This window comes from Podarcis bocagei (assembly GCF_964188305.1).
Source record: "Podarcis bocagei genome assembly, chromosome: 14".
NCBI lineage: Eukaryota > Metazoa > Chordata > Lepidosauria > Squamata > Lacertidae > Podarcis > Podarcis bocagei.
In genome coordinates, this window is record NC_138139.1 from 39,480,616 (window position 1) to 39,503,813 (window position 23,198).

At 44.0% G+C, this 23,198-nt stretch overlaps 2 protein-coding genes across 6 annotated transcripts in view; one reads left to right on the forward strand and one right to left on the reverse strand.

Annotated features, from left to right (window-relative positions):
* The window catches only part of IFT140 (intraflagellar transport 140), an 88,287-nt gene extending 83,685 nt beyond the window's left edge, over nt 1–4,602 (reverse strand). Inside the window, exons 1-3 of the mRNA XM_081169828.1 lie at nt 4,462–4,602; nt 2,531–2,686; nt 1,441–1,662 (exon numbers count right to left, since the gene is read on the reverse strand). Of these exons, the coding sequence (XP_081025954.1) occupies nt 1,441–1,662; nt 2,531–2,677 (369 nt within the window). The 5' untranslated portion in view covers nt 2,678–2,686; nt 4,462–4,602. The remainder of the gene's footprint in view (nt 1–1,440; nt 1,663–2,530; nt 2,687–4,461) is intronic.
* A 1,344-nt stretch (nt 4,603–5,946) lies between these two features.
* CRAMP1 (cramped chromatin regulator homolog 1) overlaps nt 5,947–23,198 on the forward strand; it is a 40,965-nt gene continuing 23,713 nt past the window's right edge. Inside the window, exons 1-5 of one of the 5 annotated variants that reach the window (XM_081170315.1) lie at nt 5,947–6,146; nt 9,086–9,519; nt 18,118–18,311; nt 19,076–19,229; nt 22,047–22,130. In XM_081170315.1, the coding sequence (XP_081026441.1) occupies nt 9,087–9,519; nt 18,118–18,311; nt 19,076–19,229; nt 22,047–22,130 (865 nt within the window). In that variant the 5' untranslated portion in view covers nt 5,947–6,146; nt 9,086. Of the gene's footprint in view, nt 6,147–8,291; nt 8,495–8,664; nt 8,923–9,085; nt 9,520–18,117; nt 18,312–19,075; nt 19,230–22,046; nt 22,131–23,198 lie in introns of those variants that run through there. The other 4 variants (XM_081170313.1, XM_081170317.1, XM_081170314.1 and 1 more) reach the window with 4 other exon arrangements.

Genomic DNA, 23,198 nt, shown 5'->3' on the forward strand with positions numbered 1-23,198 from the left:
GCAGGCGGGGGTGGGGGGGCGCATGCCCCAGGGACGTGGCATGCCATCTGCGGGGGCGTTGTGCCCAGCGTGGGCAGGGGGCAGCTGCGATGGCCCCCCACCGGGATCGCACTGCCAGGGGCTCTGCGCTCCCCCCCACTCCTCTTCCTCCACCAGTGGATCCAGCGCATTGTAGCACATGACATCAGCATACACATGACAACATTAGTCTCTGATAGCCAGTGCTAGAAAATAAACATGAACAGATTGAAAATTGCAGCTGCCATGTCATATGAGCGTCATGAATAAGCCCAAAAGTTTTTCATTTCCAATTACTTTCATTTTTTTAAAGTAGCCAAGCAAAAGCCCTCTGTTCATCTACAGTGCACTGACCATTCCACATCTATGCTCAGTTTGTTAATGCATCCTCTTGGAACATGGGTGGAGTGGGCTTACAGGTACCTGCAATCTCCATGCATACCCCACAGGCAAGTACTAACTTTCAAACAGGAAACAGACAATTTTAATAATAAAATTTTAAATCCCTGGAGCCAAAGCCACCTCCACAAACTACTATTAATGTTGGGTTTTTTAAAAACCCAGAAGATCCTGATGACAGCTCTCCCATATCACCTGGTTTGACCCTCATGTTGCTCTCTTTTTCATTTTGCAGACACAAAGCAGAGAAATATCCTCTTTTTAATTTTGCAAACACACAGCAGAGAAATATCACTTTAATGTTGACAAAACAGAACAAGCTGTGGAAACATACACTGGGCTTTTTGCTTTTCAACAATACCGTATATTCCTGTCTGTTCAGGACCTTCCTGCACTCTTATTTTGATACCCTTGCATTAAACAAGGAAGAGGTAACACAGCTCTTGAAAAAGCAGACAGAACGTGGTGCATGAGACACAATGTGCTGTCACTTCAGTTAGCCACACACAACGTGCTACACACTGGCAACAGAATTCGTCACATCAACAAACCAGTCGAAATGGCACAGACTAAATGAGTCCTCTGGGGATTGTATAGCTCAGACATTCTAAAACAACATAGACAACACCAAACGGCTGTAGGGTTGTGTCTTGAGGGGCTCCTACACTATAAAGGGACTTTTCTATTCATTTCCATATCACAGATAATTCCCAGCATTCCCACAGCAAACACAGGCCAATGGAGGTTTAGAGCTAGACAACTGTACTGTCTGCACTCTCAGAAGTCAATATAGTATGCTAGAAAAGTAGTCCTAGGTAACATAAAGTCCTGTGGATTCTGGCACTCCATTCCCAATATTGGCCTCCTACTTTGTTTCCCGGTCCTTTAGAATGCCTCTTCCTATTCTTGTCCCAGGACACTGTTGCCACCTCCACATTTCTTTCAGTTTATTATATAGCTGCATGTCTGTAGTACCTATTAAAACTATATTCATCAAAGAACCATTTTGATTTTGCTACTTACTTTGTCGCCAGAAACTAGTCGGGTGCCATTAGTACTCCAGTTTAGAATTGTAATATCAGCATTATGGTTGGAGGGTACCGCATGATGTTCCTTGTCCTGCTTGTTCACCACCACCACGTCGCCCATCTCACAGCCCACTGCCAGTATCAGTTTGGTTGGATGCCAGCTGAGGCATGTGACCTGGAAGCTTCTTTCCAAGTGTGCATCACGCACATATTCTCCCTGCAAACAACACGACACAGATCTTTTTTACATTCCTTCTTTTCAGCCTTCTGAAAAGTCAAGAATTCTGCGTTCTCCAAATAAACTGGTGTTCTACCTCCAGAGGTCATTCTAGCTCCTATCATGTGTGATACAAGAAGCCCTCCTTTTCTACCTTCCACTGAACTAATTATGTTTAAAAGAAAGTTAAAACTACACTGTAAGCTGAATTTTGTTGCTTGGTAGAATGTAGAAAAAAAGGCCTATGGTTTTGCTCTGCAGTGCATAAACACACTAGGAAAAGGGTTAGCATTGGGGTGGCCCTCCAGATATTGTTGAACTTCCTTCCAACTCCCATCAGTCGCAGGAAAGATGCTTTCTTCCTCCTACAAGTTGGGCTTTTGTAATTATTTTTAATGCTTTTTGTAAAAGTCTAACTGAAAAAAACAACCAAAAAAAGGCCTCATCGTTCTTCTCAATTGAGAAAACAAAGGGTAGGCTCTTCTCTCTCTCCAGGTCTTGCAAAAGGTAGCACAGAGGATGGTGATTTCTCTAAAGGCCCAACTTGGAAGAGGGGAAACCCTCCGTTTTCCTTTCCCAAGACAAGGTGGAAAGGAAAAGTGTTTTATATCACGTCTAATCAGAAGCCTGTGGGCAGAGTGTGTGTTCTTAAAATATTTGCACAGCACCTATAAAACATTAGACATAATAACAGCAAAGTAATAAATCCTGAGGTAATTCAATGGATTTAAAGTGAACTAGGACACTGTGTATATATAACATATAAAAAACTGAGTTTAACAAAACTGAACTTCTGTATCTTTACAGATGCAGCAGTGTTCAAAGCTAGTGCAAAAAAAGAAAAAAGAGAAGGTTTTAGAATGCTCACCTGTTCTAGAAAAATATCCACACAGCCACCAGAGTTTAAATTAATAGATGCGACAGCCAAAAATGGCTGCTGAGGGTGCCAAGCTATGTAAGAATGGCGTCCACGGGACTCGAGAGCTTCTATACGATGATCAACGTACACAGCCATGATAAAGAGCTACAAGACAAACAAGTATTTAGAGACAAACGAACTGTAAAATAAGTCCTGAGCATCAATAGGAAATGTAGTCTAATCTACATATTTAAAAGATATATAAAATTAAATATGTTTGCATTCCATTACAGTGCAAACACAAGGAATTTAAATTTATATTTTTTAAACAGTAGCCCTTCTCTCCCCACCCTACCAGGGTGAGAAGTGGAGGGGGAAATGCAGCATATGTCTACCAAAGCTCATCAGTGGCATTATTTCTGCCACCCACCAGCAGGTCAGAAAAACCCTTGCTCCAGACAGGAGCTGGGAGATGTGATGTCCCCTACAAGGCACTGGATCCTGCAGGTCACTAGGTCAATCTGGTCCAGATTCACTGAGAGTAGGCTTCCCATAATGGTCCTCACAATACCTGCAGTCATCACCTACTGCGTTACTGAGTGATAGAACTCACCTTCATGTAGTCTTATTTCATTGTATTCACCCGGCATGAGGGGTGAAATACGAACTGTATAAATAACCCAGGCCAGAATGCAGATAAAACATATACTAAACCATTATTTACTTCTAGAAAGTAATGGCCAGAACAAGTAGCTGTTCTATACAGAATACTAAAAGAAGAATTTTATGGTTATTCTAACTTAGCTAGCTCTCATCTGAAGGGCTGAAGAACATTGGAGCTAAAGGAGGGGAGCTTCTGAGGCCATGTCAAATGTGGCCACCATACACACTTGGGGCAAGCATGGGAATGAATACACACCAAGAGGAGAGAGGGAGATGGCTGTTGTGTAATTTAGATATGAGCCAAGTGAGGAGGGGCAATACTTTTTTGCTCTCTTACGCGTCCACCACATGTGGAAAAAGGTGCCCTGTCTTAGCATTTCCTTTTTCTTTTTTTTTCTTTTTTGTGATTCATCTTTATTGGTTTTTTACAACAGAAATGCTTACTTAACATAAGATCGCAATATGAAGTTTCAGCTTCTTGTTGATATACAAATATTTCCAAATCATAATAAAGAAAAAAACAAAAACATATTCTTTGCCATTCAACTTATTGATGTTCTAATTACCTCTGACTTGCCTTCCGTTCTTACTTGGTTCTTTTAAAGTTCTTGTTTGGGATGCCTATCATTGTGTATCTAGATCAGGGTTTCCCAAGCTTGGGTCTCCAGCTGTCTGTGGACTACAATTCCCATCACCCCTGACCACTGGCTCTGCTAGCTATGGATGATGGGAGTTGTAGTCCAAAAACAGCTGAAGACCCAAGTTTGGGAAACCCTGATCTAGATTGTTGGTAACCGACTTATCCCCTCACTTTTTGATGTTTCTCATTACAAGAGTTAATCTAAACCGGTCAAAATTTTACCATTTCCAGCATGCATTGGATCCTTTCTTATACAGTAAGTACATCTTGACGAGTTTGCTGGGTGTTAGAGATAACATCTGTGGAGCATTTTAAATTCCTGCCTGGGTCTCACATGTGTTAAAAAGGCAACCCAAAAGGTGAGAAGCCTGAGCCACAATAGAGAGCACAGAGAGAGACATGCTGAAACGCTCCCCATCGCCCAGCATGGCCCTCACACCAACTCATCGGGTCTCATCGCCAACCTGAGTGCGCACGAAAGTTACGTTTCCCTCCCTTCGCCCGTGACAGGGCCGGCCCCAGTTCGGGCCACGGCCTTCGCGAGCAGCAACCCCCACCCCCGAGGAGCTTATCGAAAGAAGCGAGTCCAAGTTGAATCCCAGCCTGCCCCCAGCCCCACCTCGAGTTTGTCGCTTACCGGCTCACAGCGCCACCTCAGCCCGAGAGAGAGGCCTGGCGGGCCTCAAGCCCGACTCAACGAGATGCTGAGCGTTGTTACCCTTGACAACGGCGGCCGTTACGGAAACACCCGAACACGGAGCCGAAGGAACGCGAAGTTTTCCGAAGGGGAACGCTTCCCGGAAACCCCCGAGCTCTCAACTCGCTGCCCCTTAGGTCAGTTGTGTTTCTGTAGGAGCAAGGGCGCTAGTTCCAGCTTACTTGTAAGTAGTTTAAGTTCCTGGTGGTTTAAAAAGCTCCCCTTTCCTTAAGGCATTCCTTCTAAGGAGAGTTGAACCTCCCTTTCACTTTCTCTTCATGTGTGCAAAGAACGCGGGGGCTTTGGAGGGGGGGGAAAGCAGATGGTTTGCATGCATGCATAAGGTCTCAGGTTCAATATCCGCCATCCGCAGGTAAATAGAAAAATCCCAATGAAAAGCGAGAGAGGACCTGCCGGGAGCGCAGGCAAAACTGGTGTTTATTTTTATGTTGCAAATACACACACACACACAAAAAAAAAAAAAAAAACAACACCTGCAGACTGAAGCGATATACTCAAATGAATTCTTATCGCTAAGAGTCTCGTTATAAATACTGTATGGAAATAAATTCTGCTGAATGCATAAACTGGCTCCTTTAACGCGCCCACGGACCCGAAATAATTCTGTAGTGAGCAGAAAACCACAGGAATGGCTCACAACGGGCTGGAGTTAGTATGGTTTGCAAGGCAATAGCTATGATAATTTCATCTTTTTAAAAACAGTTTTCCATGTCGCTTCCAGCTACATCAGCAAAGAATCTATTGGCATCTTCAAGAATAACCGATTATTTACCTTCTAAGGTTTCCTGAACTACAACACTGACTCTCACCAGGTGCATGAAGATGCCATAATAAAGCAGCTGCCTTTTAAGATGCCCCCAATTAAGCAGAGCATGCCTCTGATGAAGGAGGCTCTAATAATCTACCAAAGCTCACTCCATGCAAAACAGTTTTAATACTCTACTACAAGACCCTTTGTTAATGCTGCAAAACTCAACAGGCCTTCCCCCTATAAAAAAATCCCACCGGCCATGTATTCTATTACCATCTGCCAGTCAAACAGGAAACTAGCCAATGGAAATGCTAGCAGATGACACGGGCCCTTCCCCTTTACGATCGGCGCGCGTCTATTTCCTTCTAGCCAATGAGAATCTGGTTCTAACGCTTCGGCCCCTCTCCCGCCCTCTTTGCTCTTCCCTCGAATCTCGCCTCCTAACTCCCGCCTCGCCATTGGCCCAGTTCTGGTCCGGTGTCATCAGCCGCGCGCGGCGCTTCGATTGGTCACCTTTACCACCGCAGCCTCAGGCTCCGCCTTCCTGCTAGCTTCGGCCGGCCAATGAAGCGATTTGTTTGGGGTCTGTGGGGGCGTGGCTGTCTGCGCGCTCAGCCGGGCCGGTTGGGTGCTTTCCCTCAGCCCTTTGCTTCCCGCCCCTTTGCTGAGCGCGGAGGCAACGAGGAAGCGGAAGGGGACCTTATCAGTCTTCAGTGTACCAGCAAGGCGTAAGGGTGGGAGTAACAATCCAAGGGGCTGGGGAGATTTGGGTAGCGGAGCGGGACGTTTCAAGATCGGCCTTTAGGCTGCAGGGATCTGGTACCGGCGTCGCAACGGTGCATCCATGCAGCAGGTAGGACTTGGGCCCAAATCCTATTCCTTGAAGATCGGTCCTTCCCTTTCCAGGATGTGTATCGAGAAGACTTCAAATGCAACCCTAAGCTCGCGTGTTAGCTAGAAAGTAAAATGCAGTGGGACTGACTTCTGGAGAAATGTGTATAAGATTGTAGCCTCGGAGCCCCGGCTGTCGGAAGTGAGATTAGTAAAGGGCTCACTTCCTTAGAGAGGGTCTGGAGGGAAGAGATTCGTTTCCTTGGGGCGGATCTGGAGCGGTAAAAGGGGGGGGGGCGATTTAGGAGACGGCAGAAATCATTGACGTTAAACTGCTGCCCCAAAGAGAACGGGAAGGAGTGAAATCGATTGGGGATTATGAAGGAATGATTGAGAACTTTGGGAAGCTAAATTGTCCTTTGCAAAAAAAATATTACGTCAACACAGTTTGACAGGAGTGACGTGGAACCAAAAGTTGAAACTGGAAGCAGGAGAAATAATGTGGGTGGAATACTTTGCATTCGGGATGAAGCCAGGAGGCACTGGACACTATTTGGGGAGAGGACGGGAGAATGGGTTCGGTATGTTGGCGTTAGTAACTTTCAAACAGACTAGAAGATCCAGTCTCTTTACATAATTGGGCTCTCATCCTGGATGTTAGACGTTCATTTATTTAATCATCCCTTGTGTGGAACTGAATGCTGTAAATCTTTGGTCTTTCAGTAGCACAGAATAATGAAAAAAAAACCAAAATCTTTCAAATGTCAGGTGATCGTCATTGCTTTTCTGACTAGTCCTGCCTTGTTTATGAAATTTGGATACCTATTGTGTGTAAAAAAAAAATGACTTTTAATTCCACATTAAATTTTATGGATTTTAAAAAATTGTGCAAACTACTGACACAACATAGAATAGCCCAAAACAATAAAAAAATGTGCCTAGAATGTAAACTTGAAGGCTTGGGTTCCACCTGATGCTTTCTAACAAATATATGTTTCACAAAAATTTGGGGAGGGGGAAGAGAGATTAAGTCCATATATGTTTTAGGTTTGGGTTTGAGGCAGAGAGGAGTGATTGATAGTCACATGTAATGAAACCATTATGAAACAACTGCATATCCCTTTGTAAAATGTGTAATACTGATGTTCATTTCAATGAGTTCCGCACTTTTAGCCTGAAATCTGGGATTATTTTTGTTGGTTATTATATTTTTGGTGGTGGTGCTTGAATTTTGATTTCTGTTGTGGGAAGGAAATAGCATTTTATATAGTTCAACATGATCCTATGTCTATTTGCTCATAAGTATGTCACACTGAATTCAGTGGGACTTACTTCCAAGTAAGTGTTCACAGTTTTGTAGTGATATTGTCCTCTCTTGTACTCTTGAATTATTACTATTTTGAAAGTCGTTTTGGCTTTACCATGCTTTCAAGCACTTTGCAAATTTTTTGAAGTTCACTAGTTTAATCTGCATGTGCATTGTGTGTGTGTGTGTGTGTGTGTGTGTGAAATACAGAAAATGTGTTGTGGGTCACAGCAGAATATGCTGACATAGCATTGGGTAAACACTGAACTCAGTAATGTGAAAGTAATAAAGATTTCAGTAGCATCTGAGCACATTTGTTAAACCCTCTGTGACTATTGGGCAAACTGGCTGGTCACGTATGTCTTAAGGGTGGGGAACTGTTTTGAATCTGGTTTCAGTTTAGCTGCGGTTATTCCAAATGCTAAAAAACCCATTCTATAAGAAAGCAACAACAACAAAAACTAAAAGAGAAAGAATGTCTTTAGGAAACCATAGCTCTTTCTTTAGCTGTTTGAAGTGAAACCCTTAAATAACTCCCTCGTTTTCAAATGCAAAACTTTAAAAAAATGGCGTGCAAGTGGTGCGTTTTGCGTTTGTGTTGGTTTTTTTGTTTGTTTTGTTTTTAAAAACAACAAGCTAATGTTTTAGTTGTTGGGGTTGGCTTGGCGAGGAAAATAAACCTGGCACTCTTCTGGATTGGAGATGAGAAAAGTCGCCGTATTTAAGGGCGATTCGGAAAGGTGCTGAGCAATTGGGAAGTGGGTGTGTGGGGAGTTGTTGGAAATCTTTGTAGCCTTGGCCAGTCCCAGTCCTAGAGAGGCAGACACACACACACACACACACACACACACTCGCACACACACTCTCTCGCTCTCTCGCTCACACACACACACACACACACACACGAGAGAGAGAAAGAGAGAGAGAGACGGAGGGAGGAGGCGGCAGCGAAGCTGCTTGCTGCATCTAGGAATATGAATTTCCCCCCTCAGTAGGTCGGATCGCCTCGGCTCCATGGTGAGGAGAAAGAAGAGCCCCCCTGGCCCAGAAGACCCACACAATGGGTAGGATGGGGTGGGGGAGAGTCACTTTTTAGGGGACATTTCTCTCTCTCTCTATCTCATATTTTCCCATCTCTCTTTTTGCTGGCCTCTCTCCCCGTGTGCCGACGAGGGTGCTTCCCCCCCCCCCCGGCTCCTCCTTTCCGTGGCTGCCGAACGCTTTCCCCCCCAAACGCCCGAGTTTGCCTCGGCGGTTTTCCTTGCCAAAGGCGCCCTTAACCTTCCCGGCGAGGGGGCAGGGGGCTGCCCGGCGGCGCTGGCTACCCTTTGGAGGGGTTCCTGGCCTCCTTCCCCCCCTCCCCTCGCTTCCCCACCACCGGCACAGGTTGTTGGGTCGGGACAAGCCAACGAAAGGGGATTTAGTAACAAACAACGGCGGCCATGTTGAGAGGAATTTCTGCAGCTAAACTTCTCCCCTCTGAAGGCAGGCTGTGTGTGTTATGTGGGTTTGCGCGATGTGGGTTTGCATTGTGCTTCGGGGTGTTATATATTTTTTCCTTGTTCCTCTGAAGGGGTCTCTTGGTTGACTTTGTGCCCCCTCCCCACTTTGTCTCTGTCTCCTTCTCCTCCCCCCTTCCTCCTCTTCCTCCACAGGATGACAGTGAAGCTGGGCGAAAGCAGCAGCAGCAGCAGCAACACCAGCACGACTACTACTGAGGAAGGCTTGAGGAAGCTGGGCAAGCGAGCAGGTGAAGAAGAATCCCTGGAAGAAGGAGCAGGCGAAGGAGGAGAGGCAGCTCCCAGCACCAGCAGCACAAAGGAAGAAGAGGCGATCACTCAAAGCAACACTAACCGGGGGCCCTTCTTGGCAACCTCCACTTTGCCCCAAGCCCCCTCGTCGTCGTCGTCCTCCTCCTCCTCCTCCATCCAGCCTGCCCACAGCAACGACCAGCATCATTTCCTCAGGTCCAGTGTCAGACCTCAGAGCAAGAGGTTAAGGAAGGATTCTCAGGCATCCTGCGCAGTTGGAGGTGGCAGCAGCAGCAGCAGCAATGCAACCGCTGCTGCATCAGCAGCAAAAGGAAAAGGTACAGTATTGACCTCGCACCCCTCCTAAAACACACATGCCACGGGGAGGAAGGTGCCTTTGGCATCCGTTGCCAGTTTTGTCCCCTTGACGCCTGGCTTGGGTGATTGTTCTTGCTTTGCGTTTCTGCCACTGCTTTCGTGCATCCCGAGGTTTTTCGCTTGATAAATCTGTAGTTTTGTTTATTCCCCATATGCATAGAAAAGGGACCAGGAGCCTATTACTAAAGGGCATTTTTTAAGAATCCCTGGAGGGGGTAGCATTGCTGCTGCAGCAAAAACAGCCAAGTCTTGTGGTGCCTTAAAGACTCGCACATTTATTATAACATCACATTTGTGGACCAGAGTCCATTTCAGCAGATGCATCTGATGAATTTGACTCTAGTTCACAAAAGATTATGTGTTAATCAGTTCGTGAATCTTTAAGGCATCACAATACTTTGCTTTTGCTTTAACTAGCTGTGGTCAGCTTTAAAAGCCATGGTCAGTTGATTGGGGTGGGGCTATTAAGTTAGAATTGAGCTAGAGGGTTGACTCCCTGATTCCATCCTGAGTAGCTAGCATTTGGCTTTTTTGTCATTTCAGTTGTTACCAAATAACTAAGTCGTATTTATTGTCCTTGTCAAAAGTTTATTTGTGAAACTAGTTGTGATAAAAGATTTAATTCTGGGGCATGTTTGGTTGTGTATGACACTAAGCCATGGTTTATTGAACATTGGTTTGTTAAACCATAGTTTGTTTGATCAACCATGCCCTCTCTAGAGGCTTCACTAGGCTTTGATTACATCCATTGAACTGCATTCTGAAGCTTAGGAACCTTGATTGTTTTAACTATTGCTTGATGCTGTATACAAACTCAGCACCTTCCTTAACCATGGTTGGTTTGTTCACTCCTACCTTAAGCACTAATTAAGTCACGAAGGCATGAGGCAAGAGCATCTTGAAAACAAACCAAGCTTTTACAAAGTACAGTGGTACCTCAGGTTACATACGCTTCAGGTTACATACGCTTCAGGTTACAGACTCCGCTAACCCAGAAATAGTACCTCGAGTTAAGAACTTTGCTTCAGGATGAGAACAGAAATCTTGCTCCGGCGACGTGGCAGCAGCAGGAGGCCCCATTAGCTAAAGTGGTGCTTCAGGTTAAGAACAGTTTCAGATTAAGTACAGACCTCCGGAACGAATTAAGTACTTAACCTGAGGTACCACTGTAAGCCATGGCTTGCTGGTTGTCTGTGGGACAACACCTGGTTTGATAAATAGACCCTGGCTTGGCATTGCTGCATAAGTATCATAACCCATGCTGCTTTATGCTCTTGATCAGTGAACTTTTTATGTGTTTGTGTTAAGCATGGTGGATAGCTGAACAAATTCTTGTTCTTGAGGATATACAGCCCTTATTCATTGCCATCTAACTCCTTATTGTGTTGGTTGGTTGGAAGGCATTTTAGGTAATCCCCAGTAACAATATTTGACTAAGGCAGGCATAGGCAAACTCTGCAACTCCCATCATCCCTAGCTAACAGGACCAGCGGTCAGGAATGATGGGAATTGTAGTCTCAAAACATATGGAGGGCCGAGTTTGCCTATGCCTGGACTAAGGTTTCATTATAAAGAGCTTTCTACATCCCAGGATTTATTTTATTATCAAATTGCCTTTATAGGAAAAAAATATATAAGACTTTTTTAAAAAACAACAACACAAAAATTGTAATGAGCAGCTTTATCTGTTAAAAAATAAATCCGCCCAACATATATTGGATGCTGAGAGACCTATTTTTTAACAATAACATTAATAATAATAATAATAATAATAATAATAATAATAATAATGCTGAACAGAAGCACATTTCATAAGATGCTGCCTATTTATGCAAACCATCTAAATGCTGGAAGGTTTCTTTTAAATAAGAATTGCAGCACCCTTTATATAAATATGTATTATAGAAGTCATTAATGAAGATATTGATGAGAAGTCTGATGTCAGATCATATTCCCAAAGTCCAGAGGATTGATCTCAATATTTTCTCATCACACAATTGGTTCTGTTTTAACTTACTATCAGGGCATCGAGTATAAAAGCTTGTGGATTCATTGGGGAAATAGACATTTTGACTGCAAACCCAGTAAAAGGGAAAAATGATTCCATCACATTGTGCAGAAATCCCATTTTGGTTGCTTAGTGTATTTCTCCATTACACTATTTCTTAAATATGCATCCATACACCAGCCCCATGAAATCTTTAGCCCCAATCCAGTGCTAGTCACACTAGTAGCCCCTTACATAGATGCTCAGTCCCATCTACAGCAAAAGACACACCTATCCATATTAGTGGTGTCTAGATAAGCATCTCATAGCATATTTGCATTTTCTGTTTGTGTGCAGGCTTATCCTCCATTGGCACTCTATTGTTGAATTGGGGCATTTTCCTTTAAAAGAAGGTTTTGATAATCTGAAGTTGATCTAATTTTTATTTTATTGTTTACAATTAATGAAAACATATACGATTCAGTAGTATGCAAGCTGATCTGATTATTAGTAATAATTAGGAACATAGGAAGCTGCCTTCTCTGACATTAGATGTCCAACTAGCCCAGTATTGTCCACTCTGACTGGCAATGTCTCCCAGCATCTTCAAAAGAGGTATTTCATATCACCTGCTACCTGATCCTTCTAACTGAAGATGTCAGGGATTGAACCTTGGAATTCTGTGTTCTTCCACTATGCTATGGTCTGTCTCCAGTGTTTTTTTAATTGCATTGGGCAACTTTTACCCCTTTTCTACAGAATCCACATTGAAATGTATGGCAGTTCTGAAGAAGTGCAACTATGTTCTTGTGTAGTTTGTGTAGAGCTTTGCCACATGCTGTGTGTTTTTGCAGCCTTAGGAAAACTGTGCACATAGGCTCTGGAAAGCAAACAGATAGATATACAGGAAACCATTGGTTTGCATCTTGTTTTGGTTTTGCAGTCCTGTTGCTGAAGAGACAAGCTTCTTTTCAACTTACCTCTTCAGTGGTGGGAAAAATCTCAAGTAAAATTTTCTGTTTGTCCTTCAGTGTGTGAGTCCATGAGTTAGTGAATTATGAATCCTAAATTTAAAAACTGACATATTGGCTAATCTTTAAGCCTAAATTTCAGTATTGCAGATGTTGATGGGTGTGATTTCCATATATGTGTCTGTGTGTGATATATCTTATAAATTACTGATACCTGTGTGAAATTCACGAACTAGACTCTCAGGCAGGCATGTTTTAATACAGGGGTCGGCAAAGTTTACCTCACCTGGGCTGGTTCACTCCAGTGGAGATCCCTCTGTAGGCCGGATCGCACGTGCACCCACAATTTTCGGCCTCTGCACAGACGCAATTTCCTGCCTCGCGGAAGCGAGTCCCCACACCGCACTGCGCTGGTTTAGTGCAGAGCGTGGGGACTCGCCGAGCGGGTGGCTTGGTTTGGGGGTGGCTCCTAGTCCGTTTAAACGACTCCTGTGGGCCGCTTGTGGCCCATGGGCCTTAGGTTGCCGGCCCTTGTTTTAATAGTTCCTACATTATATTTATCCATGTAAAGCTATCTGTATCTGCAAAAGTGCATCATTTTAAAGCCCCTAACAGTCTTTGGACTTTCTTTCAGTCATGTAATGAAGCATAAATAAGCATTCTTTAGAAAACCCAACTTGGGTAGCTTTTTCTGTCAATATCTTGGAGCTTTGTTTTGGCTTGATCTGATTCTACCTGCATGCAACAATAGTGGCCCCTCATGGGAATGCACATTCCCCTTAAAAAGGACTTCTCTAGCCAGGACAGTGAGTCAGGATGAGCCTGTGATGAGGATGTATATCTGGAGGTGCTTCAGTTGTGTGTTCAAGCCCACTTTTGGACACCAATTTCCCTTGCCAAAACGGTGTGCGTTAACTATTTTATCTTTCAGAATTTTAGCACATAGATCTGTGGAATGCTTTCAAAATTCAGCATATGTGCTTACTTCAACTATGGTATACCTGACATCACCAGATATATTTTTTTGTAGCTGAGAGAGAAATATGGAAAAAAATGAATTGATATTCTGCAGTTTTATTGAAGTGTCATGGGAAACTTCTGTCTATCTTCAACTTGCCCGTTTCTTCTCTAAAATGCACTTCTTAGTTATCAATTTGTAGATCTCAAACAGGTTTTCCCTCTATTTCTAGATTTGTTCACAGCATCAGTGCAAGTTGCAGGCAAGGTAGAACTGCATGGCCTCCACTAGAGCTGTCCTTCAGAATCCTTGCTTTGCCCTTGTGTTCTAGTGGAATTAGAAGCCATTCTTATGTTGATTTAGCAGACAAATTCTTCAGGAAGATAATTTCACATTGTTTTTCAGGGAGTGCTCCTTTCAAAATCCATATATATGTCTTCTGGGAATGTTCAAGAGAGGTGTCAGGAGAGAACTAACGACATGCTCATTAAACCTAGTGTTTAATTTTAAGTGGTTGCTAGCTGTATCCCATTGGTTTGAGCTTGATTGTGTCTTAGTAATGAACAACCCTTAAGTGATGTGTTCTTGTGATATTTATATTTAGAGCAACCTCTGATAGGTTCGATAGCCGATTGTAAGTTTTAGAAAGTGCTAGGTTACAGTATTATTTTTATTTCAAGTATTTATATTCTGCTTTTCATCAGAAATGATTTGCAAAGCAGTTTGCAAAGTAAACTCAAAATTTGAGATAATATAATACAATATATAATACAATAGAATATAATCAGGATTCCACTTGCTCAATGCACTTCTACTTATTGCCCACAAAAATTCCACACTCATCTTTCAATCAACCTACACTCATTCACCTACAAATGCACACTCCTTCAGTTTCAACTATTATGATAAATAGAGTTAAATGAAGAAAAATGTGCAGTACTCTATGGGATGGGGGTGAGAACTGCATCCCTGTTAAATCTTTACAGATTTCCTGCTGATCAAATTTTATACACTGTTCTCCTTGTCAGCCATGGCTTTTCAGTATGTTTTTTGTACTCCTTTATCTCTGATTCTGTTCACATGTATTGCTAAAATTACTGTGGTGTGTGATAACAGCAGCCCCCCCCCCAAGGAAAATTCTATAAATATTTCAGAACCAATAGTTAAATGTCTTTAAAAAAATTAAACTTTTGGACATGAATTGTAAAATAAGGCATTTATTTTTATCAGCATAGTTTACTGTGTTTCCTGTGGTCAGGAATTGTTTCGGATCATAACCCTTCCCATCTCTGATTCGTAGTTGCAAGAGATCGCTACAGATACTCATCTTGGTGTGAAGCAGGGGTGAGGAATTTGTAACCCTCCAGATGCTGGATTCCAGCTTCCATCAGACTCAACCAGCATGTCCAATGGTCATGGATGATGGGTACTGTAGTCGACAACATCAGGAGAGCACAATGTTGGCAGCCTCTAGATTAGCCCTTGGCTGAATTGTTCTTATGCCTTATTTTACAGTAGTTGTGGAATGCTATTTCAGACATTTAGAATGGCTTGAAGCACAAGATGTACTGCTTTATGAAAAAAATGGCTGACAACTCACTTGGGGCGTGTTCTCAGGGGGCATTTCACTGCTGCTGACTTCTGTTTTAGTGCTACATTTTGTACAGCTGTTTTGCCACTTTCTCTGTGTAGGTTACAAAGGCTACATCGTGCCTAACATGTAGCATGTGAAGGCACAGATTTTGTGGTGCCCTAATAGACAGCTAGTCGGTGCATCTGTACAAAAGTATCCTAGCAGTAATCTAACCTTTATGTTTACAATTCTTTGGGGCCAGAATCCGAAAAAAAACACCAGGCTGATGAAATTCCATTTAGTCAGCATTAAGTACCCCATGTATAGGATGCAGTCTTGGCTTATAAAGAAAATGATACCTATTGAGTCTGTGGGTTGTAAATCTCACCCTTTTAGAATTACATAACTTTTCTGCTTCATAGTTTTGAACAGGCAATGGTATAAAGCAGTGTCATCTCAGATGTATTCATATTCATTGCTAAGACCATTGGAAACCAAGATTACCTACTGATTAAGGGAGCTTTACACACACACTGTTCCAAAGTGGAAATTTTCAGGATTCTGATAGAAATCAGCAAGGTAATCATGTGCATGCCAAAGAGGTGAGTGTTGCTCACCTCTCTTTAGCACGATGTGCAGCTCCACCCCCACCCACTCAAAAGAAATTGCAAGATGCAAAGTTTAGATGCTTTAAAAGGGGCAGTGGTTAATTGCAGAAACAGAAAAGGAATTGTCCAGGAAGTTTTTTTCCAGAAGTCTGAGGGTATCTGTTGTCCCTTTGTTGTTGCTGATGTTCATTTGCTTTAAAGCGACCTGATCTTTATCTTCAAATGTTAAAAAGCAAGTTTGTCTCCTGGCTCTTAGATTTCAGTACCCACTGAAACTGGCATATAGCTATGACAGAATATCTTATTTTTAACACATCTTCCCCTGGAAACTATCCAGGTTTTAGGTGTTCTTGAGTTGCTTTAACTGTTGTTTGTTCAAACCTCCTCTCTACTCAGCTGAATTCTTTCATTATATTGATAGTCTCCCCTCATTGCTTTATCTCTTTCTCTATCCGCCACCCTCACCCCCCCCCCCAATATCTTGCAAATTATACTTCATTAATTCAACATAAAATGACATTTCCCTCTTGGCATTCTTGCACTATGTTAGAAGGTGATACCTGTGTATTTTTAATGTGTGGCTCTATTCTTTCCTGTGTGATATGTTCTACATTTTTCATTGTTGTTTTTGGTTTGAATGACTAAACTGAATCACTGCTGGTATATACACCAGTAGACCAACAGAAATAATGATGTGGTGGTGCTGTAACAGTGATTGCACCAGATACTAATTATTTACGAGCTGGACCAGTTCTTTCTACCAGTAGGTGTTGGGCCTGGCATGGTATATATCTCGATATAGCACTTTTAAATTCCACCCCACCCCCCAGTCAGTGCTGCATTATGAAATCAGTGTTGTATTATGAAAGTAAACGGCTCTAGGCCTAGCTACTAAGAATGTCCCCTCTAACTGATGGAAAAACCAGTTTTATGAAAACCATGAGCCCCAGGTGAGCATGTTAACCTGTTCAATAAATTTAGTACTCGTCAAAATGGGCATGATCTTCATTGTTTGAAGAAAGATAAATCAAGTGCAGGTCTTTGTACAGAGCTCATAGATATCACTCGTTGAGAATCTCTGGTGAGCAATTTGTGAGAAAGTTATTTCTGATGAATGTGTAGCATAGCTACCTTGCGGAAATTTTAGCTTCCCACCCACCCTCTTAGAAGTGTCATGAGACATTTGGCAAGAAATGCGGCAGTTTGATTCCCTGTCACATCCTCTTGTGACCAAGAAACTTCTCTGCCTAAGCTGTAATTCTGGTCCAGTGGTGGCTTCCCCTAGGATACCACTGCATTGTGACATGTAGATGGAGACTTCTACCAGAAGTGGGCAAGTCTACTCTTTTGAGAGCCCCACCCTCCTTGGACAGCACATTCAATGCATCTTGCATGCCACAGTAATGCCAAAGAGAAGTGGCATTGGGCCTACAGCTAATCTGCCATTGCATGCATTTACTTATTTTTTATCTTATTTAAAAACATGGTTACCCACCCTTCATTGATACTGACAAATTATAAATATCTCTTTCTATAAAACAGCATGCTTAAAAAAAACCCCAAAACAGAGGCAGCTAAAACAGTCACCCTTTCAGACCTAAAATGAGTAAACAGGTGTTTGACACCCAAATGACAACAATGTTGCTGATTGTCTTGCCTGTAAGAGGAGCGCATTCAACATACTGGGCTCCACCACAGAGAAGGCTCTGTGAAACTTGCTAGCACTTTCCTCCCCAACATCCCTTGTAGCTTTGGAAACTGAACATTTTGATGAGAAAGTACCTTTCTAGTAGGGGGATTTGTACATGCCCAAAGGGAGGATGCATGAGAGTTCCCTCTTTAGAAAGGTCTGTTGCTTTAAGAGTGCTAGAAATGGGCTTAATGCATTTCAGCCTCCTTAGTTTTGTTATCCCAGCCCATTAACCAGCCATCACTTTTCCTGAATTCCTTCATAGTAACTTTTGGAATCTACATTATTTCTTACCTTTATGAGATAGAAAATACAGGCATTTGCCCTTTATAATTATGGGGTAAATAACAAAGGTTTCCACTTCAAAATGTACCGTAATTTGTAGTGTCTTCTGAGTAGATATGGTTAGGATTGCACAGTGCGTCCTATTGAATCCCAGGTAAGTGGGGTTAGGATTGCAGCCTTAGTCAGCAATTGACTTAGTCAACAATAGATGACCCTTGGGGTTCCTTACAATTCTATGAACGTTTTTTAAAAATATATATATATATATTTTTAACAGAATGAAACTGAACACTTAAAAATTCTGTAGTTGTAAAAATAATTCTTTTTTAAAAAAAGATTTATACTCTTGCTTTTCAATCATTGGTTTTTGAAACTCTCAAATTTTCATTAATTCTCCAGTGCTACAAAGTATTGCTTGTGAATTACATGGTGAACTTAGTCTCCTTTAACTGAGAATGTGTGTTGTGGTGGTCTTATCTACTACAGGTGCAGATAATGGCGGGACTTCCTCTGGCAATTCATCAGGAATCTCTTCCAGCACCCCAGCTGGTAGCTCAAAATCTACTGCAAGAAACCTGGGCTCATCAGCGGGAGAAAAGGAAGAAGGCAAGAAGGTTAGACGTCAGTGGGAATCATGGAGCACCGAGGATAAGAATACTTTCTTTGAAGGCCTCTATGAGGTGGGTGTCCTCAAGCGATGTGTTTCGAAGATCAAAGCTGGATGCTATGTATCATTCAAAGGTTGAATACTTGAGTGCTATGTCAAAACAAGCAGGGCTCTCAATATTGCCACGGGTTCTTCTCCTGTTTGGGGTTCCAGCCCTGCCGAATTCTAAACTACTCTATTTTATTCCTCACCCTGTTTACCATATTCCCCTCCCAAAGCAGACACTTAGCATTGTGTGGCTATTTAGCATGTTCAGTTCTCATTGGGTGGGGGTATCTTCCATGAACCTAGTAGTTTTCCCTAGTCTATTATCCTCTTGTGTGCTATTTTGGCTACATAAGGATTGACATCCAGGCAGTGAAATAGCTTTTAGTTGTTGTTTGTTTGTTTTTTACTGAGGATAGTATAAATAATTTCCCCCCAAGTCTCTCTGTGTACCTTATACCCATGCGCCTATGGTCTATATCTTCAAATGCTTATTCTGGGAAAGGTCATTGGATAGAGAAGATCCACAACATGCATTTAAAGCTCATCCAATGCACATTTAAAGCATGTGACCCCCGAGTGATCATTCCTAGCATCCCTAACTGCAAATCCCAGTATATTGGACACTTTTGTAAAAATGCTTTCATAATCCGTTAGCTACTGCAGATTGCCTATCGGAAGTGGGTGTGTCTGTAACTCTGAAATCCATACATCTCTGATACACCATCTGCAACAAACAAAATAATAATTTGGACAGCTAGTAGAAAAGTATTGGTGTATTTGCTTTTTCAGCACGGAAAAGATTTTGAAGCAATTCAGAACAACATTGCCCTGAAGTATAAGAAGAAAAGCAAGCCAGCAAATATGGTGAAGAACAAGGAACAGGTTCGGCACTTCTACTACCGCACCTGGCACAAGATTTCCAAATACATTGACTTTGATAATGGTGAGCATACTGTTAGGTTTGGTTCTGCGGTTGGTACAACCAGACTATACTATATTGTCCATAAACAACTTGTAGAATTGGGGAGGGTGGGGGGAACCTGCTAAGGTTATGTACCTATGCATGGTTTTCATGCTGAAGCTGAGGAGGTTTCATCCTGGTTAGTGCCTAGAGGGGAGACTAGCCGGGGATCCCATGGACATCATCTCAAGTTCCATGCAGAAAGAAAGGTGGAATATAAAAGTAATGAAATGTTTTTGAATAAATGTTTGAGCAGGGGGACTCTGCTTGGATTCAGTGTATCAAATTATTGTGTGACACATAGCATCTTCATATCCCTATAGTGGGCTGGATGTTGCAGACCAGGAGTCCTACAGGCACCACAGTCCTGCAGAGGTGGAGTAAATCGGTAAAGGCTGGGGAACCTGTAGACTCTGCTCCCATCAGCCATTTGCCAGGGATGATGGGAGTTGTAGTCCAGAAGGATCTGGAGGGCCACAGTTTTCCCTTCCCTGCATTAAAGCTGGGCAGCATGGTGCTCCCCACCCCTTTTCCAAGGGCTCCTTACTACACTTGAGGTTTTGCACTGAAGTGTTAGACTGAAATTGAGGGAGGCAGGCATACACTATGACAGCTTTCATCAACTTGGTGCCCTCCAGATGTTTTGGATTACATCAGATCCATGCTCACATCAGACCCAAAACATCTGGAGGGCACAAGGTTAACAAGGCTGCCCTAAGACCACCAACACGTTAGGGAAGTCTTCAGCTGTATGGGAAGTGCCAGCACTGTGGCAGTATGTTTCATTAAAATGACATTGCACTTCCTTTTTTTCTATAAATGCAAATGCATTTACAATAAATTAGAACATCAGGAAAAAAATCAGCAAAACACACTAAAATAGCCTAGTCCTTCAACAGTCTGCACCAGGATGACTAATGGCAGACCTTGAATGAGAAGTGTATAGCCTGGTCTGTGGGCTAAAATAGTGAAAGCCCTGCCATTGTACCATTTTGCCCTAACCTCCTTCATAGAGGCCAACTTGCTGGATATACCGTATTTTTCGCCCCATAAGACGCACTTTTCCCCCTCCAAAAATGAAGGGGAAATCGGGGTGCGTCTTATGGGGCGAATGCCTGCAAGCCTCGCGCGCCCGGCAGGAGGTCCCACCGGGTGCGCGAGGCTTGGGGCAGCAGCCTGTCGCCCGAAGCACGGGGAGCCCTCGGGAGGGCTCCCCCTGCTTCGGGCGAGTGTCTGCAAGCCTCGCGCACCCGGCAGGAGGTCCCACCGGGTGCGCGAGGCTTGGGGCGGCAGCCTGTCGCCCGAAGCACGGGAGCCCTCGGGAGGGCTCCCCCTGCTTCGGGCGAGTGTCTGCAAGCCTCGCGTACCCGGCAGGAGGTCCCACCGGGTGCGTGAGGCTTGGGGCGGCAGCCTGTCGCCCGAAGCACGGGGAGCCCTCGGGAGGGCTCCCCCTGCTTCGGGCGAGTGTCTGCAAGCCTCGCGCACCCGGCAGGAGGTCCCACCGGGTGCGTGAGGCTTGGGGCGGCAGCCTGTCGCCCGAAGCACGGGGAGCCCTCCGGAGGGCTTCCCCTGCTTCGGGCGAGTGTCAGCAAGCCTCGCGCTCCCGGCAGGAGGTCCCACCGGGTGCGCGAGGCTTGGGGCGGCAGCCTGTCGCCTGAAGCACGGGGAGCCCTCGGGAGGGCTCCCCCTGCTTCGGGCGAGTGTCTGCAAGCCTCGCGCACCCGGCAGGAGGTCCCACCGGGTGCGTGAGGCTTGGGGCGGCAGCCTGTCGCCCGAAGCACGGGGAGCCCTCCGGAGGGCTTCCCCTGCTTCGGGCGAGTGTCAGCAAGCCTCGCGCACCCGGCAGGAGGTCCCACCGGGTGCGCGAGGCTTGGGGCGGCAGCCTGTGCTTCTAGGTGCGCGCAAGCAGTCTGCTAGCCTTGGGAGAGCCGCGCGGCTCTCCCAGGGCTAGCGGACTGCTTGCGCGCACCTAGAAGCTTGGGGCGCGCTGAGCTCAGCACGCCCCAAGCTCCTGGTGTAGCGCAGCGATCCGCTAGCCCTGGGAGAGCCCCGCGGCTCTCCCAAGGCTAGCGGACTGCTTGCGCGCACGCAGAAGCTTGGGGCGCGCTGAGCTCAGCACGCCCCAAGCTCCTGGTGTAGCGCAGCGATCCGCTAGCCCTGGGAGAGCCCCGCGGCTCTCCCAGGGCTAGCGGACTGCTTGCCGGCACGCAGAAGCTTGGGGCGCGCTGGGGAATAATTTTTTTTCCCTTTATTTCCCCCCAAAAAAACTAGGTGCGTCTTATGGGCTGGTGCGTCTTATGGGGCGAAAAATACGGTACCCAATTTTTGAGCGCTGAATCCACCTTGAATACACAAATCATGAACTACTGGGATTTGAGGAGTGTGTGTGAGAGAGAGTGTGTGTGTTGTATGTGTATAAAATATGAATATTTTGGAGACATCGTTCCCATTAACCTGTGATTTCAAATGTGAAATCTGGTACTAGAATAGACTAGTAATTATGACAGCCCTTTTAAGTTGGTTTTTGTCCAGGTCGTTCAAATACTGGAAAAGGTGATATCTGTTTGTTAGCACATTCCGTCCTAAATCCAGCTGCAAAATATATCAGATCTTCACATTACAGCACACTTGTTGCTGTATACCAATTATACCAGTTAACTTTTGTATATATTTAGGAGTTTGTCTCAAGACCTAAGAATTCTTAGATAAGGGAGTGTTTAGTATCTGCTGGCTTAATCATTCTCTAAGTGAATAGTGTTTTTCTTTTCCCTTAACACCTGTGGTTTTCTTTCTTTGCAGTGTTTTCTCAAGGGCTGAAAAAATCCTCCCTGGAGCTCTATGGCTTAATTTGTTATGGGGAGCTAAGGAAGAAGATTGGGGGCTGTAAGTACACAACATTTTAGTGCCATGAAATTAGAAAGTGTTTGGGGTTTTTTCTGTGCTGCCATGGAAGACTCCTTCCCAACTCTCCTCCCCGGATGTTTCTGGTGCCCTTATTTTTCATTATAGCTTTCTTCGAGTATTTTTCTGTGTGTCAGTACTGCTTCAGAGGGAGATTTCTGAGCATAATCTTTTAGTTTGCTCTTTCATGCAGAGTACAAAACAGTAAAACATAAAATATACAAGGACACAAAAAGAAAATACAGAAGGAAGCTTCTGTTGTTTTCTGGGTGTAATTCACATACAGTGAGAGATCTGCTTGTCCCTGCATAACAGAAAGATAATGAATGACATGTATATACGATACAACTTCCTTCAAAATCAAAAACCTGGGATGATGTCTGTCTTCAGATTTGGGATATAAAAATGAAATACCTTCTGAGTATCCCATTTTGGTTTTAGGTCTGTCAGCATCAGACTATAATTTTGTCTAGACTATACAATTTTTTGTTTTTTATTTGATTTTTCTATATACTCTGGCCATACTTAACTGGTGTATCATAGAAGCTAAAACCATTGCCTTGTTTAACCTTTTAGGTAATGAAATTTACTTTGGACAAATCAAAAGTTAAATCAGTGGTGGGAAATGTGTGGCCCTCCTGTTATTGTTGGACTCAAACTCTCCACAGGCCTCAAAGGTCGGTGCAAAGGCTCCCTGGGATTGCACTTGCAAAGGCTTGTGGGAATTGCTAGATGCTGTTTTCGCTCCATTTTTGCTGTATTTGTGCTCTCCTTAGGGCCGTTTTTGCCCCTTTTCGTGCCACTTCCGGGTTTGCAGGAATGCGTGCGTGCACCGTCGCACGTGCCTTGAATGCACATAAATAGGGAGTTGCTTGTATATCGTTCTCTTCCATGTACTGGCTTTCTCCACCTTCATTTTATCCTCATTGCCTAGCTGATGAGCTAGGCTAGCCTAAAAGTAGTGCCTGACTGAAGATCACCTACCGAGTTTCATGACTGTATGAGGATTTGAACCTGGCTTTCCCCAATCCTAGTCCAACACCATAACGA